Here is a 24,247-nt window from a genome sequence, read left to right as displayed (position 1 = left end):
AAAACTAACTTTTTATTACATTCAACTTCCCTTAAGCACTAATTATTTCTTATCTTACAAAAATTTATTTCCTGTTAACCATACCAAAAGTCATAATTTGAAAGGGCTCTAGTCTACCTCACAACTGAACCACAAGGTAATCTACACTCCACACACTTGTCTCACTCATATTTTACATGTATTTTTCCTATACCACTTTTTTAAATCAACTCCGATTTCTCTTATGGGATTTAACATGGGCTTTGATCGTAGAACTGTCATAGCTTAACTACTACTTAGATAACCCATGTAGTTGAAAAGGCAATATAATATATTTGTAAAAAAAAAAAAAAAAAAAAAGTAGTATCAGTTTTACACACAAAGAATAAAAAAGAAAAGCATATTAATTTATTAATGATTCAAGGTCGATATTTCAATGAAAATTTAAATGATAACTGTGACTCTGATAGTGATGATAGTGATCAAATCTTTAACGAGCGAAATATTAATAATATAACTGAAAATTATCATTTTTGTTATATTAAAAATTTATCAAGACTGGTTTCTAACCAATTGAATCATTGTAAAAATAAGAAATATATATGCGATCGATGTTTACTTCATTTCCATAAAAAGGAAAAATTATTTGCACATGAAGAAGACTGTAAAAGGTATAATAATTGTAAAATAGTTTTACCAAATCCTGACGAAAATAATCATTTATTAAGTTTTACTAACTATAAAGAAAAACTGGAATCTGTATTTGAAATTTTTGCTGACATAGAATGTATGCTACAAGATATGCCTGATGTAGAAAAAGCAGTTACTGCAAATACAATTACTTATCAAAAACATATTCCCTTTAGTATTGGATACTATTTACACTGTAGTTATGATGAAAATGATCAAGATTTAAATTATTATAGAGACTATTTTGGTGAAGACTGTATAGATTGGTTTGTTAAAGAACTAACAGTTGTACTAGCAACAAAAATATTTCAAATTCTTTCAAATCCTAAGCCAATGAGAAAATTAACTGATCAGAAAGTTATTAAATTAACACAAACAACTATATGTCATATATGTGAAAAAAATTTAGGAAACGATCAACCAATAGTACTGGACCATGACCATTTTACTTCTGAGCCCCGCGGCTATTGCCATCAAACTTGTAATCTAAACTATAAAACTTCATTAGTGATACCGGTAATTTTCCATAATTTAAGCGGTTATGATGCACATTTTATTATATTGAAAATAGCAACAGCTGTTAAAGGAGAGTTAAATTTATTAGCAATTAATGATGAAAAATATATATCTTTCACTAAAAGTGTAGGACGTAATAATATTAAATTTAAATTCATCGATTCATATAGATTTATGAATGCATCTTTAGATGAAGATTTAGAATAAGATTGTATCAAACTTATCGGAGTATAAAATTTTATATAAAAGCTGTTTTGATGGTGATAGAGAAAAATTTAAATTGTTAACACGTAAAGGTGTTTCACCGTATGATTATATTAATTGTATAGAGAAATTAAACGCAACATCTTTACCTCCAATAGAAGCATTTTATAATAAATTAAATGATACTCATATTTCCGAGGCAGATTATCAACATGCGGAAAAAATATGGCAAAGTTTTAACATTAAATCATTAAAAGAGTATAATATGTTGTATATGCGTACAGATATATTACTTTTAGCAGATGTCTTTGAAGCATTTCGCAAAAACTGTATGAAGCATTACAAATTGGACCTCTGTCACTCTTACACTTTACCTGGTTATGCTTGGAAAGTGATGTTAAAAATTACAGGTGTAACTGGTATCAAAATGGGATAGTCAATGGGGAGCTAAAGTTTCGATTTCTAAGCCAAATTTTCATAAATGTAAAATATTTACAGAAAATCTAGTTGCCATTGAATTGACTAAAACTGAAATTAAAATGAACAAACCAATTTATTTAGGTATGTGCATATTAGAAATTTCAAAGATACTTTTATACTGGTTTCATTACGGTTTTATGTTGAAAGTGTGAGGAAATCGCTGCTATATTCTTTATATGGATACTGATTCTTTAGTCTATGTAACTAAAGGTGATCTTGATATATACAAACTAATGGCTGATAATATTGATAAATTTGATACTAGTAATTACGTAGAAAATAATGCATACAATCTGCCATTGGTTAATAAAAGACAACTCGGATTAATGAAAGATGAACTTGGTGGACAAATCATTACAGAGTTTGTTGGATTAAGATCAAAGATGTATGCTGTACGTGTAAACGATGAAGATAAAATTAAAAAAAATAAAGGTATTAAAAGCAACATTGTCAAAACAACTATCACTTTTAACGATTTCTTAAATTGTTTAAATTCCAATCAAACAATTTACCGTCCTCACAATACATTAAGATCAAAGAAACATGTTATGTATTCAATAAAACAAACTAAAGTTGCATTAAGTGCTAGTGATGACAAACGGGTTTTAATTGAAAATCATCATACTTTAGCTCACGGACATTTTAAAACTAAATGAAATCTGTGTAAATTGATTTTTAACTACACTTATTTTTTTATTACGGACCACATATAACAAGACAACTTCTAAAACAAAGTGAAGGTTAAGTTCAAAAAAATATTTTTTTTTTTTTTTTTTTAATATATTTTTATACTGTGTGTTTAACAACTATGGTCATTTACACAGTTTAGATGTATGTATATATAAATATATATATTAATTACATTATATAGGTTAATTTAGAGTTTGTTTTGTAATTTTGTAGATTTAAGGAATTTAAATAATTTTCGTAGGTTTTGTTCGTCATTTCCTAGTATTTCTTTGATGTCTGGTGATAGGTCTGCGTTTACTCTGTGGTTGTCATATTTAGCGCATGTAATGAGTATATGTTGTGTGGTTATTGGTACTTGGCAAGAATTGCATAGTGTTGGGGCTGTTTTTTTTAGTACATGCTCGTGTGTCAGTTTGCTGTGGCCAATTCTTAGACGGGTGAGAGCAACTTCGTCCCGACGGTTAGTTTGGTATGAAGAAGTCCATGTACTGGTTTCAGTTTTAATTTGTCTGAGCTTGTTTGTCATCGGCACTTCCAGCCAAGATTGGGTTTTTTTTTGATCGATTTTTTGTTGGCATAATTTAATTATATCTTCTTTACATATATTGGGATTATATGTTCCATTTGTTAGGGCTTCTTTAGCGGCTGTGTCTGCCATTTCGTTATCTGTTATACCTGCGTGTCCTGGTACCCACACGAAAATGATTTTATGATTTTCCTCACATAGTTCATGATATGCTTTTTGAATTTTTTGGATAATTGAGTTTTTTGTGATTCTGTTTTCAATTGCTTTTAAGGCACTAAGGGAGTCACTAGCTATTAATGATTTGTGTGATTGTGTGTTGTTTGAGTTTTTTATTATTCTTAGTGCACTTAGTATTGCTTCAGCTTCGGCACTAAAGTTTGTACAAATTGGATTTAATTTAAATAGGTGTTTATTATTGTTTTTTATTATTGCATATGCCGTGGAAGTGTCGGTTCTTGAGCCGTCTGTATATATTATTTCATAGTCATTATAATTTGTGTTAGTTAATTCACTGAAACATTTTTTAAATTCCGTGGATGTGGTGTAATTTTTTTTATTGTTGTCATTTAGTGAGTAGTCTATTTTTATATTAAATTTAATCCAAGGTTTTTGGATCTGGTGAATGTTAGAAACTTCATGTGGGCTGATCTGAAGATTATGTAAAATGGATTGTAGGTTGAGGGATATCGGTTTAGGGTATTTATCATGTTTTTCAAAAATGGTTTTGTATGTGGTATTATTGATGGTCTTTTTTAATTCGGTATTTGGTTTCTCATTTGCTTTAATACAGTATTTAAGCATAATCAGTTGTCTTCTTTCGTATAGGTTGTATTCGCCTGATTCACAGAGAAGACTATTTATTGGTGAAGTTCTGTATGCTCCTGTAATCAGTCTAATTGCAGAGTTGTTGATTGGGTCTAATAATTTTAAGATAGTGTTTTTAGCTGTCATGTAGATTTGGCAACCGTAATCTAACTTTGAAGTAATTAACGCATGGTATACTTTTTTTAAGGATTTTCTGTCGGCTCCTGTGTTTTTGTTTGCGATGATTTTAAGAATATTTAGTTTTTTTGTACTTCATTTTTCAACCATAGTATGTGATTTTGCCATTTTAGTTGATCGTCAAGATATAATCCTAGGAATTTGTGTGTTGTTGAATTTTTTATTTTAGTTTGTTTGATGAATATGTTTAGTTTGTGTTTTCGTTTTCTGCTGAAAGATAAATATTTTGTTTTGTTTTCAGATATATTTAGCCCATTTTTGTCGCTCCATTCAACCAGGCTATCAATCGCTGTTTGTATTGATTTTTGGGCATAGGATTTATTTGAAGTGGCCAAAAATATCACTAGATTATCGGCATATTGAATAGTTTGGATGGGGTACTGAAAGATTTCTACGATGTCATTTGCTGCAATGTTGAATAATAAAGCCGATAGTATTGACCCTTGTGGAATTCCATTAGTTTGATAGTATGTGTTGGATACTGTGTTCTGTAATTTAATTTGGAATGTTCGGTTTGAGAGGTAATTTTGTATATAGGATGGTAGTTTACCTTTAAGACCCCATTTGTGCAATGTGGCAAGGATTTTGTGTCGCCATACAGTGTCGTATGCCTTGTCAATGTCGAGGAAAACTGCATCCAAATTTTGGCGTACTGCTAATGCATTTTTGATGTTGGTATCTAAAATGGTTAAACAGTCAATTGTGGATTTGTGTTGTCTAAAACCAAATTGGTTGTTGTTTATTAGATTGTTGGATTCTATAACCCATTGTAGACGTTTGTATACCATTTTTTCAAGTATTTTTGAGTTGTGGTTTAGTAGGCTTATAGGTCTATAACTGGATACTTCTAGTTTGTTTTTATTTGGCTTGAGTATTGGAATAATTAGTGAGTTTTTCCATTCGGTTGGTATTAGTCCTTGTTCCCATATTTCATTGCAAACATTAAAAAGTAACGACAAGGATGATTTATGTAGTTTTTGTAACAGTTCGATATTAATGTCATCAGATCCTGGTGCGGATTTTTTAATGTCATAAAGTGCGGAATTAAATTCATCTAATGTGAATGGCTTGTTGTAATCAGCTTCCACGTTAGAGTAAAAGCTGATTATTTGTTTTTCTTTTTGGTTTTTGTATTTGCAAAAGGTGGGATTATATTGATGATAGCCGGTGACCTCTTCAAAATATTTACCAAATTCATTTGCTATTTCTTTTTGGTTGGTGATTATCTTATCATTTGTAGCTATTGCTGATATTGTGTCCGTACTATTTGTGCCTGATGTTAATTTTTTGATATTTTGTCAAATGGTTTTGTCAGATGTTTTTGAGTTTATTGTGGAAATGAATTTGATCCAGCTCTTTTGTTTTTCATCTTTGATTTCTTTGCGTACTTTCGACCTAGTTATTTTGTATTTGATTAAGCTATCTTCATCCTTATATTTTTTGAATTTTCGTAAAGCTTTTGCTCGTTCCTTAATTAGATTGCTAATGGTTGTAGTCCACCATGGTATTCTTTTGTGTTTAAAGGTAATTAATTTTTTGGGGACGGTTATATTTATTGCATTGTTGATACATTCATAAAGGGTGTCGATTGATTCTTGGATGTTGGAGGTTTCGCAAGAGTCTATTTCAGTTAGTTGAGTGTATCTCTCCCAGTCGGCGTTATCGAAGTCGTATTTAATGATCGAGTTATTGTGATAGTTATTTTCAAATTGTACAATGACAGGATAGTGGTCAGATGAACAGGGGTCTTCGTGAATGTCCCATTTAAGTTTCGTTGCAAGCTGTATTGAAGCTAGTGTAATGTCTATCGATGAGAACGTGTTCGTTGCGGTGCTAAAATGCGTCGGTTTATTATTGTTTAGAATTGTTAGATTGTCGTTCAATAGTAATAACTTTTCTATTTGTTCACCTCTTTTGTTTGTTTTATTATTTCCTGTCATGGTTGTGTGTGCGTTTAAATCACCTAGAAGGATGTAAGGTCCTTGTATTTGTTTTATGATGTTTTGAATTTGGGGTTTAGGTGGGTTTCTTGAATACATAGAATTATTGGTTCGTATCTGTTAATTAAGATTTGTAATTCTGCTAACCGTTTATAAAAACCGTTGACATTCCATTGAATAATTGAGTTCATTTTTTGGTATTTTGTTTTAGTCGTCATCGGCACTCGTTGAATTTATGTCTTGGGTTAAGTTGATTTTCTTGATGAGTTTTGTAAAGGTTGTTTTAGCATGTGGGTTATCTAATAGAGGGTATAAGCTATTTATTGTGTGGGATAGGTCATCTGCATTGATTTGGTATTTTTTTATTATATGCGAAATGTCTTTTATACCGGATGATTCAATCAAAATATTGTTTAATGTATTGAAGTTAATAATGTATTTTTCTGGTTCTTTCTCCATAGGGGCTTTGAGTATGTTAATTGAAATACTGGGCATGTATTCTGTTCTAGATTTTTTCTTTTTCAGTTTATCGTTTGCCTTTGTTGATGTTTTTTTTGGCATCGGTTCTGTTGTTTTGGAGGTAGAGCATATGTTATCTATGTGTTGCATTGGAGTTTTTGTTGTTTGATTGATTTGGTCTGATGAGTCTCGGCTACTGGATGACAGTGTTCTTTTTTTCAAATGTTCATTATTTTCTGTTATATTGTTGATTGTAGTAGAGGATATGGGGACTTCGTTTTTTTTAATTGTGTTTGTGGATTCGTTCCGATAGTTTGTTTCTGGTTCAATTGATTGCATTTCTGATTTGTTTGTTTGTTTTTCTGGATTGTTTTGGTTGATTTGTTCAGTATGGGTTGTGTTGTTATTGGGATTTTCTGTGTTTTGTTGGGTGATTGTATTATCTGTTGTTGGTGTGGTGTTTGTATTGTTATTAATTAGTTTTCTACAATTGTTTTCTGTGTGGCCAAATTTATTGCAGTAGTTACATTTTATTTCATTTACTGAAAGATATAGTTTATGAATTCTATTTCCGTGATTTACTTCGATGAAGTCAGGGATTGCGGGATGGTCTGCGTTAACAAAAACAAATCTTCTGAAGCTTTTGATATGTGCGAATTCCTTTTCGGTAAATCCTGCTGACATGTGGTAAATATTAGGGACAACATTCAATTTATGTTTTTTAAGTTGTTCTAGGATTGTTGTATTTGTGATGGTGGGGAAGGCCCAGATTATTATCCTGTGCGATTGAGTGATGTAACTTCTTAAGGATATATCTTGGTTTTTAACCTTGATTGATTTGAAATTTTCTGTTAAATATTTGACGTCGTTTTTGGTTTTGAGGTATACAATGATTCTATTGTTGGATATTCTTGTGCTGAATAAGATTTTATCTGCACCAATGTAGGAGCCCAAAGCGCGAATGTATTCTTTGAATTCTATATTTTGGATTGTCTCCAAAATGATAGCGTTTTCGTCGTCTATATTTTGCGTAGTTTGTTGTCCAGATTTGAGGGTTTCTGCGAAGGATAGTGTGTTTTGTGGTGGGGTTTGGTTGTTTGGATGATTTGGATTTGTAGGATTTGATAGTAGTTCTTGGCTCATCTTGTATTATTTATTAGTTGGTTTAGTTGTGTTTTATTAAGAATTGTTTGTTCACTATTTATTATATAAATTATGATTATTTAACAAAGTCGTAAACAAGTTTATAACTCACCATACCTATGGTGTATTGTTGTATTCACTGATTTTAATTTTTAATTTTTGTTGCACAATAATAGACACGTCTATTCACTGTTAATTCAAAAATTCTAATCAAAAAAATATTAAATGATAAGAAAATTGTATATATACAAAATAATTTATATATAAATTCAGTTAAGTTTGTCAATAACGTTCCGTTTTATTACATTCAACTTTAACTGTTTTATTACATCCAACTTATTAAAAAATGGAGTTTGTAACAAAAAATTTGCCTATTATAATCATGAGTGTGAACATTATAATAAAACAAATGGAAATGTTATGCACAAAAATATGGGCGGGATGAACCCTTATTTATCCTAAGTTCCTAAGTGGATATGTTCATTGGAACAATGTTGGGGATGTTAAATTTGGGTGAATCGATGGAACCCCTGATTGCGCTAATATCGATAGCTGCGCATCGTGAAGGAGAACCAGGGGATCCGAAAACCGTCGGACAGGTTATAAATGCCTGTAGGAAAGTATTGTGCAGCATGGATGTTCTTGTAAGTTTTCTAAATTGCTATAATTTTTACATTATATATTAATTGGCACTCTTTATAGTGGGAGTTTGAGAGAACGTTCGTTCTGATACCTCAGGCCCAGGATACGATTCAAAGAGAATGAAGAAGGTGAGTTTAAAAAAAAAAAAAACAATGTGAAAAACTAAATTTTTTTAATTATTTTCTTCTAATTTACAGATGAAAATGGATTATTATTATTAGTTTATTATTATTATTATTATTATTATTATTTTAGTTTTTTATAATAAATTTTTTTTATGTATCCAACTATTGTGATTATTTTTGAAACCTAGATATTTTACATACAGCTGATCCCCTTTTATTTTTAAAACTTTTTCAACTAAATAATTTTTAGGATATTTAGTCTTTTGTAATTCAAGTTCGTAGAATCCTCCAAGTATTGGTTTACCTAAATAATCTTCCAGAAGGTAAGTTACAGGATTTGTTAGTTGTACGTTTCGAATTTTAAAAATTTCAGTAGTCCACGATGGTGTATATCCTTTTTCAAAATTAGTTTTATACTTTGAGATTCTAACGTAGTTACCAATTTTATATTTTGCTTTATCAAAAATTTTCATATGGTTGTAAACGGTGTTTAATAACCGGGACTCGCATCGTTTTGTCACATTTGACGGTTCCGTTTTAATAGTTCGATGGATGGTATGATTATAATCAAACAACTTTTTTTTTTAATGAATTTATCCAATTATATGAACCTTTCAAACTGAAATTTGAAAGTGGATTTTAAAACTGTTATTAGTGTAAAAAGTTAGTAGTAGGAAAATGTGCGTTCTGGGCCACTTTTGACCTAGTTTTCTTATATGACCTAGTTTTCTTATAGGGGGAGGGATGACCTTGTCTGGTGACCTACATTGAACGACCTTGTCTGGTGACCTACATTGAACGACCTTGTCTGGTATCCTAGTTTTCTTATATGACCTTGTCTGGTGACCCGATGCACTTTTGGAATACATTATGATGAGGTCAATGAACTGATGTAATTCTCCAACAATGGCATACTTCAACAATGGTGCATTCAACAATGACAACCTTCTTGCTGAGAAGTCGTTGTCCAACTGATGTATGTTGAGATGTTACAAGTATAGAAATATAATTTTTTTAAAAGACAGTAGTAGGATTTGAAGGTTAGACCTTACGAGTGAAAGTCAGATAACATAGCACCAGACCATTTCGTTTAGGTATAAACACTTCAAAAATAATGAATATATATAAAACTATTACTTTTAAATAAAAGTCTTTCAAGTTCAATAAACTTAAAAAGTTTTCATTCACAATTCAATTCAATTCAATCTTCACTTCATAGAGATTGGATTAGAACGTTAAAAAAGGGTTAAATTACTTTTTTAAAGTTATTTAAAAAAATTATTTAAAAATGGATTATCATAGAAGTATTAATGTAATTTTATTCATACTCTGTTTATTTTATTTTATTATTGCTATTTACAACATATACAATGACTCGTAAGTTTCCATTTTTTTAATTTATGTGATTATTTAAAAATAATTTAAAGAAATTTAAAATAATCTTTCTTTTTTTTATACTAGAAAACAAATTGGTGGTGTTAATAATATTACTGTATATGAAAATATGAATGCAAATATAATGTAAGTTTTTATAGAAAAATTTTTTAGATATTAAATACTATTTGAAATATTTTTATTTTATTATAGAAAAACAATTTATGAGAGAGAGCAAAACTTGCTTTCCATAGGAGAGGAAATCCTCAGGAGTATGGATTTCCTTCCATACATCATTCTAAATCGATTGAAAAACCAATCAGATGCAATGCATAATGGTTAATTTTTTTTATATCAAATCATTTTTTTTTTTTTTTTTGTTTTATTAATATGTAAAAAAAAGTTTTTTTACTCTGTAATAAAAAAATATTATCTAAATAAGATTTTTTTATTAAAAAACTACCTTTTTTTTCAGGTTATCTTTATTCTCAATAATAATAATACATATAAAAATTAATATTCAGTATAATAATTTAATGTTAAATAGGGAGACATTGTTTGTAAAATTTTTTCTAATACAATTGGATGATTAATTGATAATTCCAATAAAAAATTTTTTAACATTGGATTTTTCTCTTGCGAAATTACTGATGAAATAAATCCATTCCAGTTTCCAAAATTTGCTTGTGAGTTCTCCTCATTATGAAACTTGTTTTGTACCATCTTTATATATTCTGGAATATTTAATGATTCCAAGATTAAAAATTGGGAATGAATAATTTTCTGTACGTCAAAAAGTTTTCGAATTGAGTTATCACCCAAATAAATAATGAAATTAGATGAAGCAAACTTGACTATTTTTTTATTATAACATTCAAATGGTGAAAGAATTACATCATCAATCTTAATATTTTCAAGTAAATCACTTTCATCATTAATATAATTTAAAATTTGTTGTTGAAATTGTAATAAACGCTTCCATTGTGTTTTCGTTAGATTAATACTCTGATTATTATGTGTTTTTATTTGCAATATATTAGATAAATCACCAACTTTTATTCCAATATTTATAAATTTTGTTTCACTTGCGTTTAATGGTAATGAAGATCTATACATAATTTCATTTTCCATATTTTGAAAATATTTATCCACTTGTTTTTGACACATTGTTGAAGTTTTAAAACTTTACAATATTTTTTAACTAATAATTTTTTTAAATTCAAAAGATGTGTACATATACTCGGTAAAAGATTCTCCCTACCCTTTATTAGTAAAATTCATTAACACACAAATGATCTCTACTTAAGCAACAATATATAGAGAAATATTTGTCTCCCTACCCTTTTAAGGTTTATAAAAAAAAATGATAGTTTATTGAATTTAGTTGTACATTTATTTAAAAAAGTTTTGACATTGACCTTGCATTTTTTTAATGTTAGTTTAATGAACTTATGAAAGAACATGAACTTATGAACTTATGAACTTTAGTTCAAACACGTATGCTAATATTTTACTATTGATGTAAACAAAAATTATATAATCAAAAGTCAATAGTCTGATAAAAAGTTAATAATAAACATAAACTTTCTAGTATTTTAATATTGGTAGTGAAAAAGTATATATAGATAAATATTGATAAAGATATATTATAACTAGCACTATCATATAGAGAAATATTTGAGTTAACACATTTTTTTTACAAAATGAATAACATATTCAGTTTAAAAATGTAAGTTGATTTGTTATGTAATTTTATATTTTATATATTAAAAAAATTTTGTTTATAGAATTGAAGAAAATGATAGGAAATTTAAAGAATATGAAGTGGAATTTATAAAACTATTGGAAAAAATTCGAAAATATAAAACAATTTATGATTATGTTTTAAACCATCATCCATATTTATTTTCAACATTACGAACCAGTGGAACGTTTAAATATTTTTTCAATTTAATTAAAAAATATAACCCCACATTAAAAACAATAGAAGAACGAGATTTGGAAGAATTGTTATCACTATATCACTCTTCATATCCAGAAGATAGTGATGATGATATGTTACTCTTAGAACCCATAGAAAGACGTCCATTGTTATTTTATGAGAAATACCGTGTTGAGAAACTGTTTTCAAAGTGTGAACACAAAACTGAAAGAAAACGCAAAACTGGAAGAAAACGCAAACTGTTTACAACTATACCACTTATAAATCTGGAATATTGTTGTTTCCCTGATAGTGGGATTGAGGATGAAGTAGATTAAAAAAAATACAAAAAATTGTTAAAAAAATTTTTATTAATTAATAAAATGTATACAAGTATTTATGTAAAAAAAAAATGTTAACAAATAAAATTGTTATAAACTAAAAGTTTTTTTTATTATGGAATAATTTTTAACTTGTTTAGTAAAGCTATACCAGACATTCTTATTCATGCAGTTTTCTGTTTTTTTCTAAGAAATCTTTAGCAGCTATTTTTTGTAGTTCTTGAAGATTTTTAATTGTTTTTTCCAAATTTATACACTTTTTTTGTAAAATAGTTACACTACTCTTTAGGACATCAATCTCTCTTGTTTGTAAAGTGCTTATATTAATATTTAACGATTCGACATCTTTTTTTGAATGAGATACAAGATCTTTCAATTCTTTCATAGATTTCAAGAGGATACTTTTCTCTCTAAGTAAATCTTTCTGCATATTTCCATTTATTTCACTTATTGTTTTAAAAATGTTTTCCTTCACATTCCCAATCAATTTACTTAAAGTTGAAAGGATACTATCTCGCTCATTATTTAATTGATATTTTAGATCTTTGATATTTTTTCTTTCTTCTTCAAATTGCTCCTTTACATTCTTATCTATTTCTTTGATATTTGCTTTATGTCCATCAATTTCCATTTTTAAGTTATTCATTCTTTCCATCAACTTTAAAAATTTTTTTTCTGTTTTTCCATCTAGCTTGCGATTACCAAACTTGTGCATGCTCATTGTTAAAATGATCATTTGTATCTCTATTACATACTTTTTTATATTATTCTTTTAATACCTCCTGTTTGCATTTTAAATTCAAAGAGAGAATCAGAAATTAACAGCACATAAGCACTTGTTTTAGCAGGTATAGGTTTTTTACATTCAAAATCAATGCGAATATCCACAGTGTTTGTTGTAAAAATTTCATTTTGTCGTGAACAATCAATGCATATTATTGGTGTATATTTCATAAAATCTTTGATATCAAATAACGGTTTTTCATAAATTGTTTCTTGGTTATTGTAAGATGATTTAAATCTAAGATACATATCATAAAGTAAAAACATCTTGTTGAGGAAACTGACGTTCATTAAGAAAGAGACGAATAGAAGACAGATCGTTAAAATCAAATATTTGATTATTTTTTTTAAAATCATCTATCTTATCAGTCTGCATAGCGAAAATAACATAACGTGGAACATTAAGATTATTTGTTGATTTCACCATCCATGAATGCTTATGTGTTGTTGGTAGAGTGGGATATGTAACTAAGTCATAGCTTCGAAACGCCACATCAATTGTTACATTGCGCTTTATTAAATCCAACAAGTGTAATCTTGCAACATCATTGAGATGAATTGTGGGTACTCTCCATACTATTTTTGTAATATCAATATTTATTTTCGAATCACTCTTCACAGCGTTATCATCATTTCGCGATCGCGTAAGAATTAGTTCATGTTTTGCATTAGTTGTAATTTTTTTATATGTAGCAAAGAACGGTAGTAATAAAGATAGAGGGACAGTAAACAGAAATTCTCCATCTTTTGTTGTATTAAACTTAGTTCCATCCAATTTACCATCAGAAATCCATGAAGCATTAGATAATCCTTTAACTTGATCCGATGATAGTAGAGCGAAACTATTTAATGTTGAAGCAACACCAGGGTTATATACTGTACAAATAACTTTTTCATTCATTTTATATGATACAACTTCAAATAAGTGGGCAATTCCATTGTTTATGAGCGCTGAAGTAATGTTGCTATCATCTTCTTTTTTAATAGTTCCTTGTATTAGAAGATCCGATTCTGATAATGATAAGATTGCATCCTTGTTTTGAATTCCAATTCTTATACTACTTCCATGTGATAAACTACTTCCACTAAAGGGTGCATAGCTAATCAACTCTTTTGATGTTATTTCATTATCAAAATACACTTTATTGGATAAGTTTAAAATGTTGTTATTCATTGTTTTAAGACTTTTAACCCAATTGATTTTAAATAATTTATATTTTCTTTCAACACACGTGTTTTACGTTTAACCACTTTCTTCTTAATGATGCATTTTGTTGGTGGACTTAAATATTTATTAGAATTATTAAAGTCAATCATCTTTCCTTAGGTGTAATCTTACAAGAATTTCTTCTCCTCTCAAATTTAAAGGACGATTCTCTTGATCAACAAGGTTGATTATCAACTGACTTATTTCTTTAGTGTTTACCGGTAAATATATTATTTCATTAGGAATCTCAACAATGCGATAACCAGTTTCTACCATTATAGGACATTCGTGTATTACAGGAAGTTTTTGATCTTGAAAATAGGCATTATCTATGATATTACATAATATTCGAATTGTGTTTACAGTACTTATTTCTATAGGTAAATCAGATGTATGCTTAATATCAGGTTTTAATATTTTTTTCGAAAACCAAATACTTTTGCAATTGAATTTTCTACTTCAAAATGAATGGTATATTTTCCTTTAATTTCAATTTTAAATGTATTTAAGTTTACAGTAAACTTGATTGAGGGAAATTCTCCTTCAAGTAGTTTAATAAGCGCATCGATTTCATAAGTACCTGTATCCACATAATATGATGTACTACCATATTTAAAGTGATTGTTTTCAGAAGTAATGTTAGGAATCGTAAGTAGGTAGAAAATGGGGTTTCAAGCCTTCTAGGTCATGGCCTAGATTTGAATGGCCTTGGGTGACCTAGATTTGAATGGCCTTGGGTGAGCTAGATTTGAACGGCCTTGGGTGACCTAGATTTGAATGGTCTTGGGTGACCTAGATTTGATGCATTCTTTGAGAGTGCACTTTTTTTTGTTTTGATGCACTTTTTGTAGTGCATTTTTTTTTTTGTAGTGCATTTTTCTGATGACGTATTGGATGGTTCATTGAACTCTCGATGATGATACAAGACTTTACAAAGTATGGATTTTTTTTTAAAAACTAAATGACTTGCTTGGGTTTCGAACCGTAGGTTTTCTGAATGGTAAGAAGATGTGCTAACCATTACACCACGGCTCAGTTTTCTAGTATAGTAAAATTTATCTTATATAAAGTAAAACCAAATATTTTTTTTGAATATATAATTAATGGAAATATTTATGAATATATTAATTAAGGTGAACAACCTATTTTTGCCAATGTTAGTTATATATACTTAATAAAAAGTATTAAGATGAATGAACTTAGAATTAATTTTTGAATATATAATTAATGGAAATATTTATGAATATATTAATTAAGGTGAACAACTTATTTTGCCAATGTTAGTTATAGATGCTTCACTGATTTTTAAATATATACTTAATAAAAAATATTAAGATGAATGAACTTAGAATTAATTTTTGAATATATTAATTAAGGTTAAAAACTTATTTTGGCAATATTAATTATTTTTTATATAAATTTTAGAAAAGGTGATTAAATCAAAGTAAAGTATTTTTTTATTTTTAAACATATATAAAATTTTTTATTTGTAAATACTTATTACATAAAACATTATTATTTATGAATTCTTTAATTTTTAAATAATCATAGACATTGTTGCTTGGTGAGTTATCTTCATTTCCGCAAACATCGTACTCGTTTTCAGTAATAAATACCCCTTTTTCAGTTACAGGTGACTTAATTTTCTCCATCAACCATTTCCAAGTATCCAAATTTTTTGAGAAAGGATAAAATTTCAATTCAATGTTTTTTTCTTTGCATGTATTAAAAATACATTCTAATGCTTTAACTCGTCCATACCTTATGCATTCAATTAAACCATCCTGTAAATATTCCTCTAAGCTTTTCTTCTTTAAAAATAGTTCAATAGCCCCATCGAATTCTGAAGACTCATTGAATATGTTTTTTATTTTTTTAAATTTCCGATTAAGTTGGTGAATATGTTTTATTTTATATTCAATTAAACAATCGATGATATGACAGTGATTTCGTTTAACAGCCATTGATAAAAAGCTTGATAGAATAAACCTAGGATATTTTGCTAAAATGTAATCTATCAACTCCAAATTTCCATATCGAAGTGCAACAATGTAGAACTCTAGATGCACATTATATTCATTTTCTTCTAACTCATTATTAAGAGAATCAATTGTTAACTTGCGTAAAGCGGCAATCATGATTCGGTTAGATTTATAAATTTTATAGCTCAACATGTGATCTTTTATATAACTTATAAATCCTCCCCTCCTCTTAGACATAATATTCAAAGATTTTTTACAAGTTAACATACATGGGGTATAATATTAACATAGGGTATACAATAAATTTTTATATGACTAATAATAAATAACACACGATTTGTATATATTAATTTTTAACATTGTATATGCTATTAATAAACAATAAAAAAAAAGTGTTTACTGAATGTTAGTTTTACATTGTATCATTATTTATTATTATAGAATAAAATTATTAAGAGGCATTTTTTTTTAAATACTTTCATATACATTTTTTTTTTAATGGTGGAGACAATTATATATCCTATGTACATTCTCGATTGCACATTTTCCCTCATGCATTATACATCTATGAAAATATTGATTTTCACTCTGTTTATAATTTTCTTCATCGAAGGTCCACATATCTTCAATGTTGCTTGCATTTATATTAAATAAATCCTTACACCACTTTACTTTTTCCAACCCTTTAACATAAATGCTATCACATTCACCTAAAATATCGTCAACAATTAATTTAACATCATTGAAATGTGCAAATCCATCCTCCCAAGCGATTTTATGGAAATGTTTGCTCAACCAAATGTTGCAAGATTGTGATTTATAATCAAGCAAATTCCAGTTGTATGGTTTTTTAACCAAGAAGTGTTGTATTTCTCTCCCATTTTTCAAAATAGCTAATTCTTTTAATATAAACTTATTTTTTTTTTAATCTCTAAATCCCTGCAAATCTACAATTGCTGTGTACATGATTTGAAATATTAATCTATTGTTAGCTAAAATATGAAATTTAGCAACTTTTGTTTTGGTTTATATAGATTTTTTTTTGAAATTTAAAAGTGTAAGTGGAGAGGGTAAGTGTTAAAAATTAATATTAACTATATTGATTGTAATATGACGTATGAAAAAAAAATTTATAACGTTCTATGATAAATATGTATGTTTTATATGAAATATTGCTATTCATAATGAATTTCATTTTTAAAATTTAAAAAAAATGTAACATAAAAGAATTTTACAAAACACTGGTTTTTTTTTTAATTTCCTAACGTAACTACATAAGTAAATCAATTACTCGATATAGAGCTGTATATGGATGTATACAAAAGTTATCTTTAAAATTTAACTATATTAAAAATGAATATTTTTTTAACGTAATGAAAATAATCAAAAAGAGGGCTCTATCTAATAAAGAAGTATATTGTTATTCGTATGCTTTAATTTGTGATTACCTCACCCAATTTTTGATTTTGTATACCCCTCAGGAAGCTAGATTTAAAATTGAAAAATATTATTTAATCATTACCAAACTAGAAGTTCAAGAAGATAGTTAAAAAAAATATAAAAAATGGTGAAACCAATATATTTTATCACTGTGGTTTTAATTATAATTTTCATCAATTATGCCATTTTTATGGCATGTTTTGTCAAGCAAGAGTAAGTGAAAATTAAGCTTTTTTTTTTATATTATTTTTTTTTAATAAAAATGTTTGGTTTTTATTTACAGCAAAAATATCAGAAAAATGTTTTTTGAAATAGAGTAAGTTTTTTATCTTTCTAATAAAATCTTGTTTGTTTTTTAATTTTTTTAAATTTTTATTACAGAGAAACAATTTCGCACCCCCAAAATATCTTAGAGTATGTTTTATTTTTTTTTTATATCTAAATAATAATATTTATATATTAATATATATATATATATATATATATATATATATATATATATATTTTTTTTTATAACTAAATAATAATATTTATATATATATATATATATATTTTTTTTACAGCAAGCTTGAAGAAGAAAATGCATATTTAAATATTACGTAAGTAAAAAAAAAATAATAAAATGTTGAAAAAAAAATAATCTAATTTTTTTTTTATCTAATAGCGATTCTATTCATGAAGAAGCCCTTGGACTAATGGAAATTGGTGAACAAATTCTAAGAAGTATGGACTTCCTTCCATACTCCATACTTAACAAATTGCAAAACAAAAGTATGGCTTATTATGATATATAAATAAAATAAAATGAGGATGCTAAAATGGTATAAAAAAAAAAAAACATCAAAAAGTATGTAAAAATTATTAAAGCGTGTTTTCATTAAAACTAAATTTTTAAATTTTTTTTAAATATTGGGGCATCCTCATGTAAATATATATTATTCGCTTTGTAACCTTACTAACATTTAATTTTTATTTTTTTTTGGTTTTGTATACCAACGTTAATTAAAAATTAAATAATATTATAGAAATTATAAATTTTTAATAATATTATAAATTTTTAATAATATTATAAATATGACGAAAATGGCTAAGGATTATAAGGATTATTGATTTATGGATTTACGGATATAAAATTATTTTTTTTAATATTATGTTTTATTATAGTATTCCGATACTATAATAAACGGATTAGTTCTGTTATCTTGGTAACAGTTTGCGGTCTTGAGTGTAGATGTGCCAAAAAAGACTAGGAAATCTCGGGTGGTAATTGATACTTTAGTATGCCAACCTTCAGTTGAGTTTGCACGGATTCTCCTAGTTTTCCTTAAAACACCGCGGCCTTACAAATACATGAATGAGAAAGTTCATATTAGGAGGGTAAATTTCAAACAACATTTTTTTTTTATTAGTTTCAGTTAAAAGTGGTTGAATGAGGGGTTTAAAAGTCCAGTAAGGTGTAGAAACCTAGCTGGCAAAAAAAAATTAAGTTCAACCTCCAAAAATTTTTTTCTATAATATTATTTAATTTTTACTTTTTATAAATTTTTTTCTATAATATTATTTAATTTTTACTTTTTATAAATTTTTTTTAATTATTGTATTTTTTGTAACAAAAAATTTTTTTATTAAAATTGTAAAAAAAGTATTGTATTTTCGCAACTCATAATAAAAAAAAGAAATTATCTAAGTATTTTTTTTTTTTTTGTTTTATTTTTTGTTTATTTTTCAGAATGTACATTTTTTTTTTTAAATCTGTATAATAGTTTAAAGAACAATATCTTAACATGGTTTGTAAAATCTTTTCTAATGCAGTTGGATGGTTGATTGATAATTCCAACAATAATTTTTTCAACATTGGATTCTTTTCTTGAATAATTATCGATGATATAAATTCATTCAAGTCTAGTTGTGGGTTTTGTTCATTATGAAACTTATTTTTCACCATTTCCATATATCCTTGTATATTTAATGAGTCCAAGATTGAAAATTGACAATCTATAATTTTTTGTACTTCAAACATTTGTCGAATTGTTTCTTCACCTAGATGAATAATAGAATTACTTGACGCAAATTTGATGATTTTCTTATTATAGTACACATATGAAGAAATATAAACATCATCAATCACAATATTCTCCAGATAGTCATTAATATTACTTAAATAATCCAAAATAAGTTGTTGATGATTTAAGAACTTTTTCCATTATGATTTAGTAAAGTTAATTAATTGATTATGATTTGATTTAATTTGTAACACACTTGATAAATCATATGGTACAATGCCGATGAGAATATATTTTTTAATATTTTGAAAATGTTTATCAACTTGTTTTTGAGCCATTGTTAAAGTGGTTTTTGTAATACTCTTTAAATAATAATTTAAAAAAATTTAAAACTTAAAATATATATATACTCAACAAAGATGCTCCCTCCATCTTTTAAAAAATTAATATAACATACATATGATTTCTTCTTAAACAACTACAACTATGTATCTTAGATCTATCAAAAGTTTTTTTATCATAAACTTCTCCATCGTTTAGAGAAATATAGAAGCTGACAATGAAATACATAGTTGAGTGAATTATCTAATTGCTGCCATCGTATGGTGATGAATACAAGCTTGAATGATTTGTACATAAGTCAACATATAACACACACATGAAGATATATTCCAGCTGTGAATGAACTCAAACACACACACAAATAAGTGTATATATGTGTAGAGAAAATGTTCAACTTATCAACCATTAATAAAATTAATTTAACATGTAAAATTAAGTAAGTATATTTAAGCATATAATAAGCATATATACCCTCCTCATATAGTTATAATAATGTAACACACATTATCATATATATATATATATATATGCCTAGAAGAGTATTCTAGTTATCAAAAACTTTTTCTTTACAAATGGATACTATATCATCTTTGAAAATGTAAGTTTATTTTGTAATGTAGTTTTATAATGTGTATTTAAAAAAAAAAAATTTTTTTCTAGAATCGAAGAAAATGAAAACAAGTTTAAAGAATATGAAGTAGAATTTCTGAAACTATTGGAAAAACTCCCTAATTTCAAGACAATGTATGACTATGTTATATATCATCATCCTTATCTATTTGCAACATTACGAACCAATGGAACGTTTAAATATTATATAAATTTAATTAAAAAATATAATCCTATATTGAAAACAATGGAAGAATCAGATCTAGAAGAGTTGTTATCTCTATATAGAAAGACCCATAGAAAGACGCACATTGATATTTTACGAGAGATATAGGGTAGAGAAATTGTTTTCAAATAATAGGAAAAATAACATTATCAAGAGAAAACGCAAACTTTTCACATCAGTTCCACTTATAAATTTAAATATTTTTCAAGATGATTCACCTGACAGTGGAATAGAGGATAATGAATAGAGGTTTATTGAAATAAAAAAAAAATCTGCTATTTTTAAGAAAAAAATTTATTTAAAAATAATAATGTCTATAATAATGTAATAAAATATACATGTAAAACTATTACTAAATAAATTTATTAATATCTAAATTACAATAATGTTATGAAATATATATGTATGTAAAACTATAGCTAAATAAAATTATTTATTATGGAATAACTTTCAACTTGTTTAGAAAAGCCATAGTAGTCACTTCTTCATGCAACTTTTTATTTTTCTCTGCAAAATCCTTAGCACTAACTGTTTGAAGGTAGGCAAGATTTTTAAGAGAATTATCTAGATCAATACACATTTTCTGTAAAATAGATATACTATTCGACATTGCACTAATATATTTTTCTTTTAATGTATCTATACTACTTCGTAACGAATGGATATCTTTTTTTGAATGAGAATTTTCATCTTTAATTTCATTTATAGATTTTAGTAGAATACTTTTCTGAGTCATAAAATCATTCTTCATATCCGTATTTAATTCAGCCATTGTTTTAAAGATGCTTCCCTTCATATTTCCAGTTAATTTACTTAATGTTGTTATGGTACTATCACGTTCTTTATTCAATTGATGCTCTATATTTTTGATATTGTTTCTCTCTTCCTCCAATTGAGTCACCATATTTTTTTTTAGTTCTTTGATATCTGCTTTATGTCTATCAATTTCCATTTTTAAATCGTTCATTCGAACACTTAACCCAAAAAATTTATTCTCTGTTTTTTTATCTAGTTTGTGGTAACCAAACTTGTGCATGCTCATCATTAAAATGATAATTTGTATCTGTATAACATACTTTTTATATTATTCGTTTAATATCCCCTGTTTGCATTTTTAATTCGAAAAGCGAATCAGAAATCAATAGCATATAAGCAGTTGTTTTAGCAGGTATAGGTTTTTTACATTCAAAATCAATGCGAATATCCACAGAATTTGTTGTAAAGATTTCATTTTGTCTTGAACAATCAAAGCATACAATAGGCGAAAAAGCCATAAAATTCTCGATATCAAATAAGGGATGTTCATAAGTTGTTTCTTGATTATAATAGGATGATTTAAATCTAAGATACATATCGTAAAGTGTTGCAATTTCACCTGTCGAATTTTGGAAAAAAACATCTTGTTGGGGAAATTGTCTTTCATTCAGAAATAGACGAATAGAAGATAGATCGTTAAAATCAAATATTTGATTATTTTTCTTGAAATCATCTATTCTATCAGTCTGCATAGCAAAAATAACATAACGCGGTGCATTTAGATTATTTGTTGTTTTCACCATCCATGAATGCTTATGTGTTGTTGGTAAAGTTGGGTAAGTAACCAAATCATAGTTTCGAAAGGCTACATTAATTGTTACATTTCGTTTTATTAAATCCAACATGTGTAATCTTGCAACATCATTAAGATGAATTGTAGGTACCCTCCATTCTATTTTAGTAATATCAATATTTAATTTTGAAGCACTCTTAACAGCATTTTCATCTGTTCGAGATCGTGTGAGAGACAACTCATGACGTGCATTTGTAATAACTTTTTTATATGTAGCAAAAAATGGCAGTAATAGAGATAAAGGTACAGTAAAAAGAAAATTTCCATCTTTTGTTAAATTAAACTTTGTTCCATCTAATTGTCCATCAGAAATCCATGAAGCATTTGATAATCCTTTAACTTGATCTGATGAGAGCACTGCAAAACCATTTAATGTTGAAGCAACACCAGGATTATATACTGTGCAAATTACTTGTTCATTCATTTTATATGATACAACTTCAAATAAGTGGGCAATTCCATTGTTTATGAGCGCTGAAGTAACAGCGCTACCATCATCAACTTTTTTAATGGTTCCTTGTATTAGGAGATCAGATTCTGATAATGATAAGATTGCATCCTTGTTTTGAATCCCAATTCTTATACTACTACCATGTGATAAACTACTACCACTGAAGGGTCCATAGCTTATCAATTCTTTTGATGTGATCTCATTATCAAAATATACTTTATTTGTTAAGTTTAAAATGTTATTATTCATTGTTTTAAAACTATTAAATCAAGTGATTTTAAATAATTAATATTTTCTTTAGACACACGTGTTTTACGTTTAATCACTTTCTTCTTAATGATACATTTTGGTGGTGGACTCAAATATTTATTGAAGTTATTATTAAAGTCAATCATCTTTTCTTAGATGCAATCGTACAAGAATCTCTTCCCCTCTGAAATTTATAAGACGATTCTCTTGATCTACAAGGTTGATTACCAACTGACTTATTTCTCTAGTGTTAACTGGTAAATATATGATTTCATTAGGAATGTCAACAATGCGAAAACCAGTATCAACCATAATTGGCGATTCATGTAGTATCGCTAACTTTTCACCCTGAAAATATGCACCCTCGACAATGTTACATAATATCCGAATTGTATTTACAGTACTAATTTCTATAGTCAAATCTGATGTATGGTTAATCTCAGGTTTTAATTTTTTTTTTGAAAATCCAAATACTTTTGCAATTGAATTTTCTACTTCGAAATGAATGGTGTATTTTCCTCTAATTTCAACTTGAAACGTATTTAAGTTTATCGAAAACTTGATTGATGGAAATTCTTTCTCAAGCAGTTTAATAAGCGTTTCCATTTCATAACTACCTGTTGGTACATAATACGATGTACTACCATATTTAAACTGGTTGTTTTCAGGTCCGATGTTGGGAATCAAATTATATGCTATGAAACTTACCATTCCACAGGAATAATTACCATCTAACTGAATTGTAGGGAAAAAATCTTGTTTTATTTCAGATTGATTACCTTTCAACGAAAATATGTAAGCCATATTAATAAGTTTTAGCTATTTGTTATATGAAGTAAAAACGCTAGACAGAGGTGGCCACAAATTGGTCCATTTTTCTGAAAACTATTGTAATTATATAAAACATTTCTCCCTAGATATGCGATTATTTCGAGAGGAGGGGGTAAATCTCCGTAACTATCAAAATAGAATACTTTGCGTTTGGTTTTAAAGAAACAAATCCAGTGAGTGCCTCTAGACGAGGAACTTGCTAGATTAACTATTGCACATTCTTTTTGTAGTGGTTTTTTTGGTAGAGTATTTCGCATATATACACCTCTAAAGTGTTTAATATATTTTTTACCAAAACTATTTAATTCTAAATCAGTTAACGCTCGGATAGGTAACTCATTCAGTAAACTCAAGGTTTCTTCTTTTGATATGGTCTTAAATAAAAACCCCGCCCTTTTAAAGCTGATTCTTCTAGTTTTTTATTGTGGCGTATAGTTTCTTCTATTGCTTTTTTAGAATTTCTTATATCATTAACTGTTTTAA

At 27.4% G+C, this 24,247-nt stretch overlaps 2 protein-coding genes across 2 annotated transcripts; both read right to left on the bottom strand.

Moving 5' to 3' along the window:
- Positions 1 to 6,234: 6,234 nt before the first annotated feature.
- On the bottom strand, positions 6,235 to 21,576 carry LOC123301398 (conserved oligomeric Golgi complex subunit 8-like). Its single transcript, XM_044884136.1, has 4 exons — positions 21,348 to 21,576; positions 19,218 to 19,484; positions 13,101 to 13,955; positions 6,235 to 6,983 (listed from the first exon to the last, which is right to left on the bottom strand). Exons 1-4 carry the CDS (start codon positions 21,574 to 21,576, stop codon positions 6,235 to 6,237), a joined length of 2,100 nt encoding a protein of 699 aa, XP_044740071.1.
- Positions 21,577 to 21,703: 127 nt separating this feature from the next.
- LOC123301397 lies at positions 21,704 to 23,737 on the bottom strand. Its single transcript, XM_044884135.1, has 2 exons — positions 23,642 to 23,737; positions 21,704 to 22,882 (listed from the first exon to the last, which is right to left on the bottom strand). The coding sequence occupies exons 1-2, from the start codon at positions 23,735 to 23,737 to the stop codon at positions 21,704 to 21,706; spliced, it is 1,275 nt and encodes a 424-aa protein (XP_044740070.1).
- Between the last annotated feature and the right edge of the window lie 510 nt (positions 23,738 to 24,247).

This window comes from Chrysoperla carnea, chromosome 5, assembly GCF_905475395.1.
Source record: "Chrysoperla carnea chromosome 5, inChrCarn1.1, whole genome shotgun sequence".
Lineage (NCBI taxonomy): Eukaryota > Metazoa > Arthropoda > Insecta > Neuroptera > Chrysopidae > Chrysoperla > Chrysoperla carnea.
Note: the sequence above shows the minus strand (reverse complement) of the source record. Positions and strands in the feature narration are given on the sequence as shown.

Coding starts and splice junctions, on each gene's coding strand:
- LOC123301398 (XM_044884136.1), bottom strand. CDS start 21,576: ATGGAAATTGATAGACATAAAGCAGATATCAAAGAACTAAAAAAAAAT. Junction 19,485..21,347: donor TGATTTTATGACTCAGAAAA/GTATTCTACTAA, acceptor TTATTCATCTAG/GTGAAGAAACAATTCGACAA. Junction 6,984..13,100: donor TCGTCTCTTTCTTAATGAAC/GTCAGTTTCCTC, acceptor TTGGCCACACAG/AAAACAATTGTAGAAAACTA.
- LOC123301397 (XM_044884135.1), bottom strand. CDS start 23,737: ATGGCTTACATATTTTCGTTGAAAGGTAATCAATCTGAAATAAAACAA. Junction 22,883..23,641: donor GTAATTATTCCTGTGGAATG/GTAAGTTTCATA, acceptor TTTGATAATGAG/ATCACATCAAAAGAATTGAT.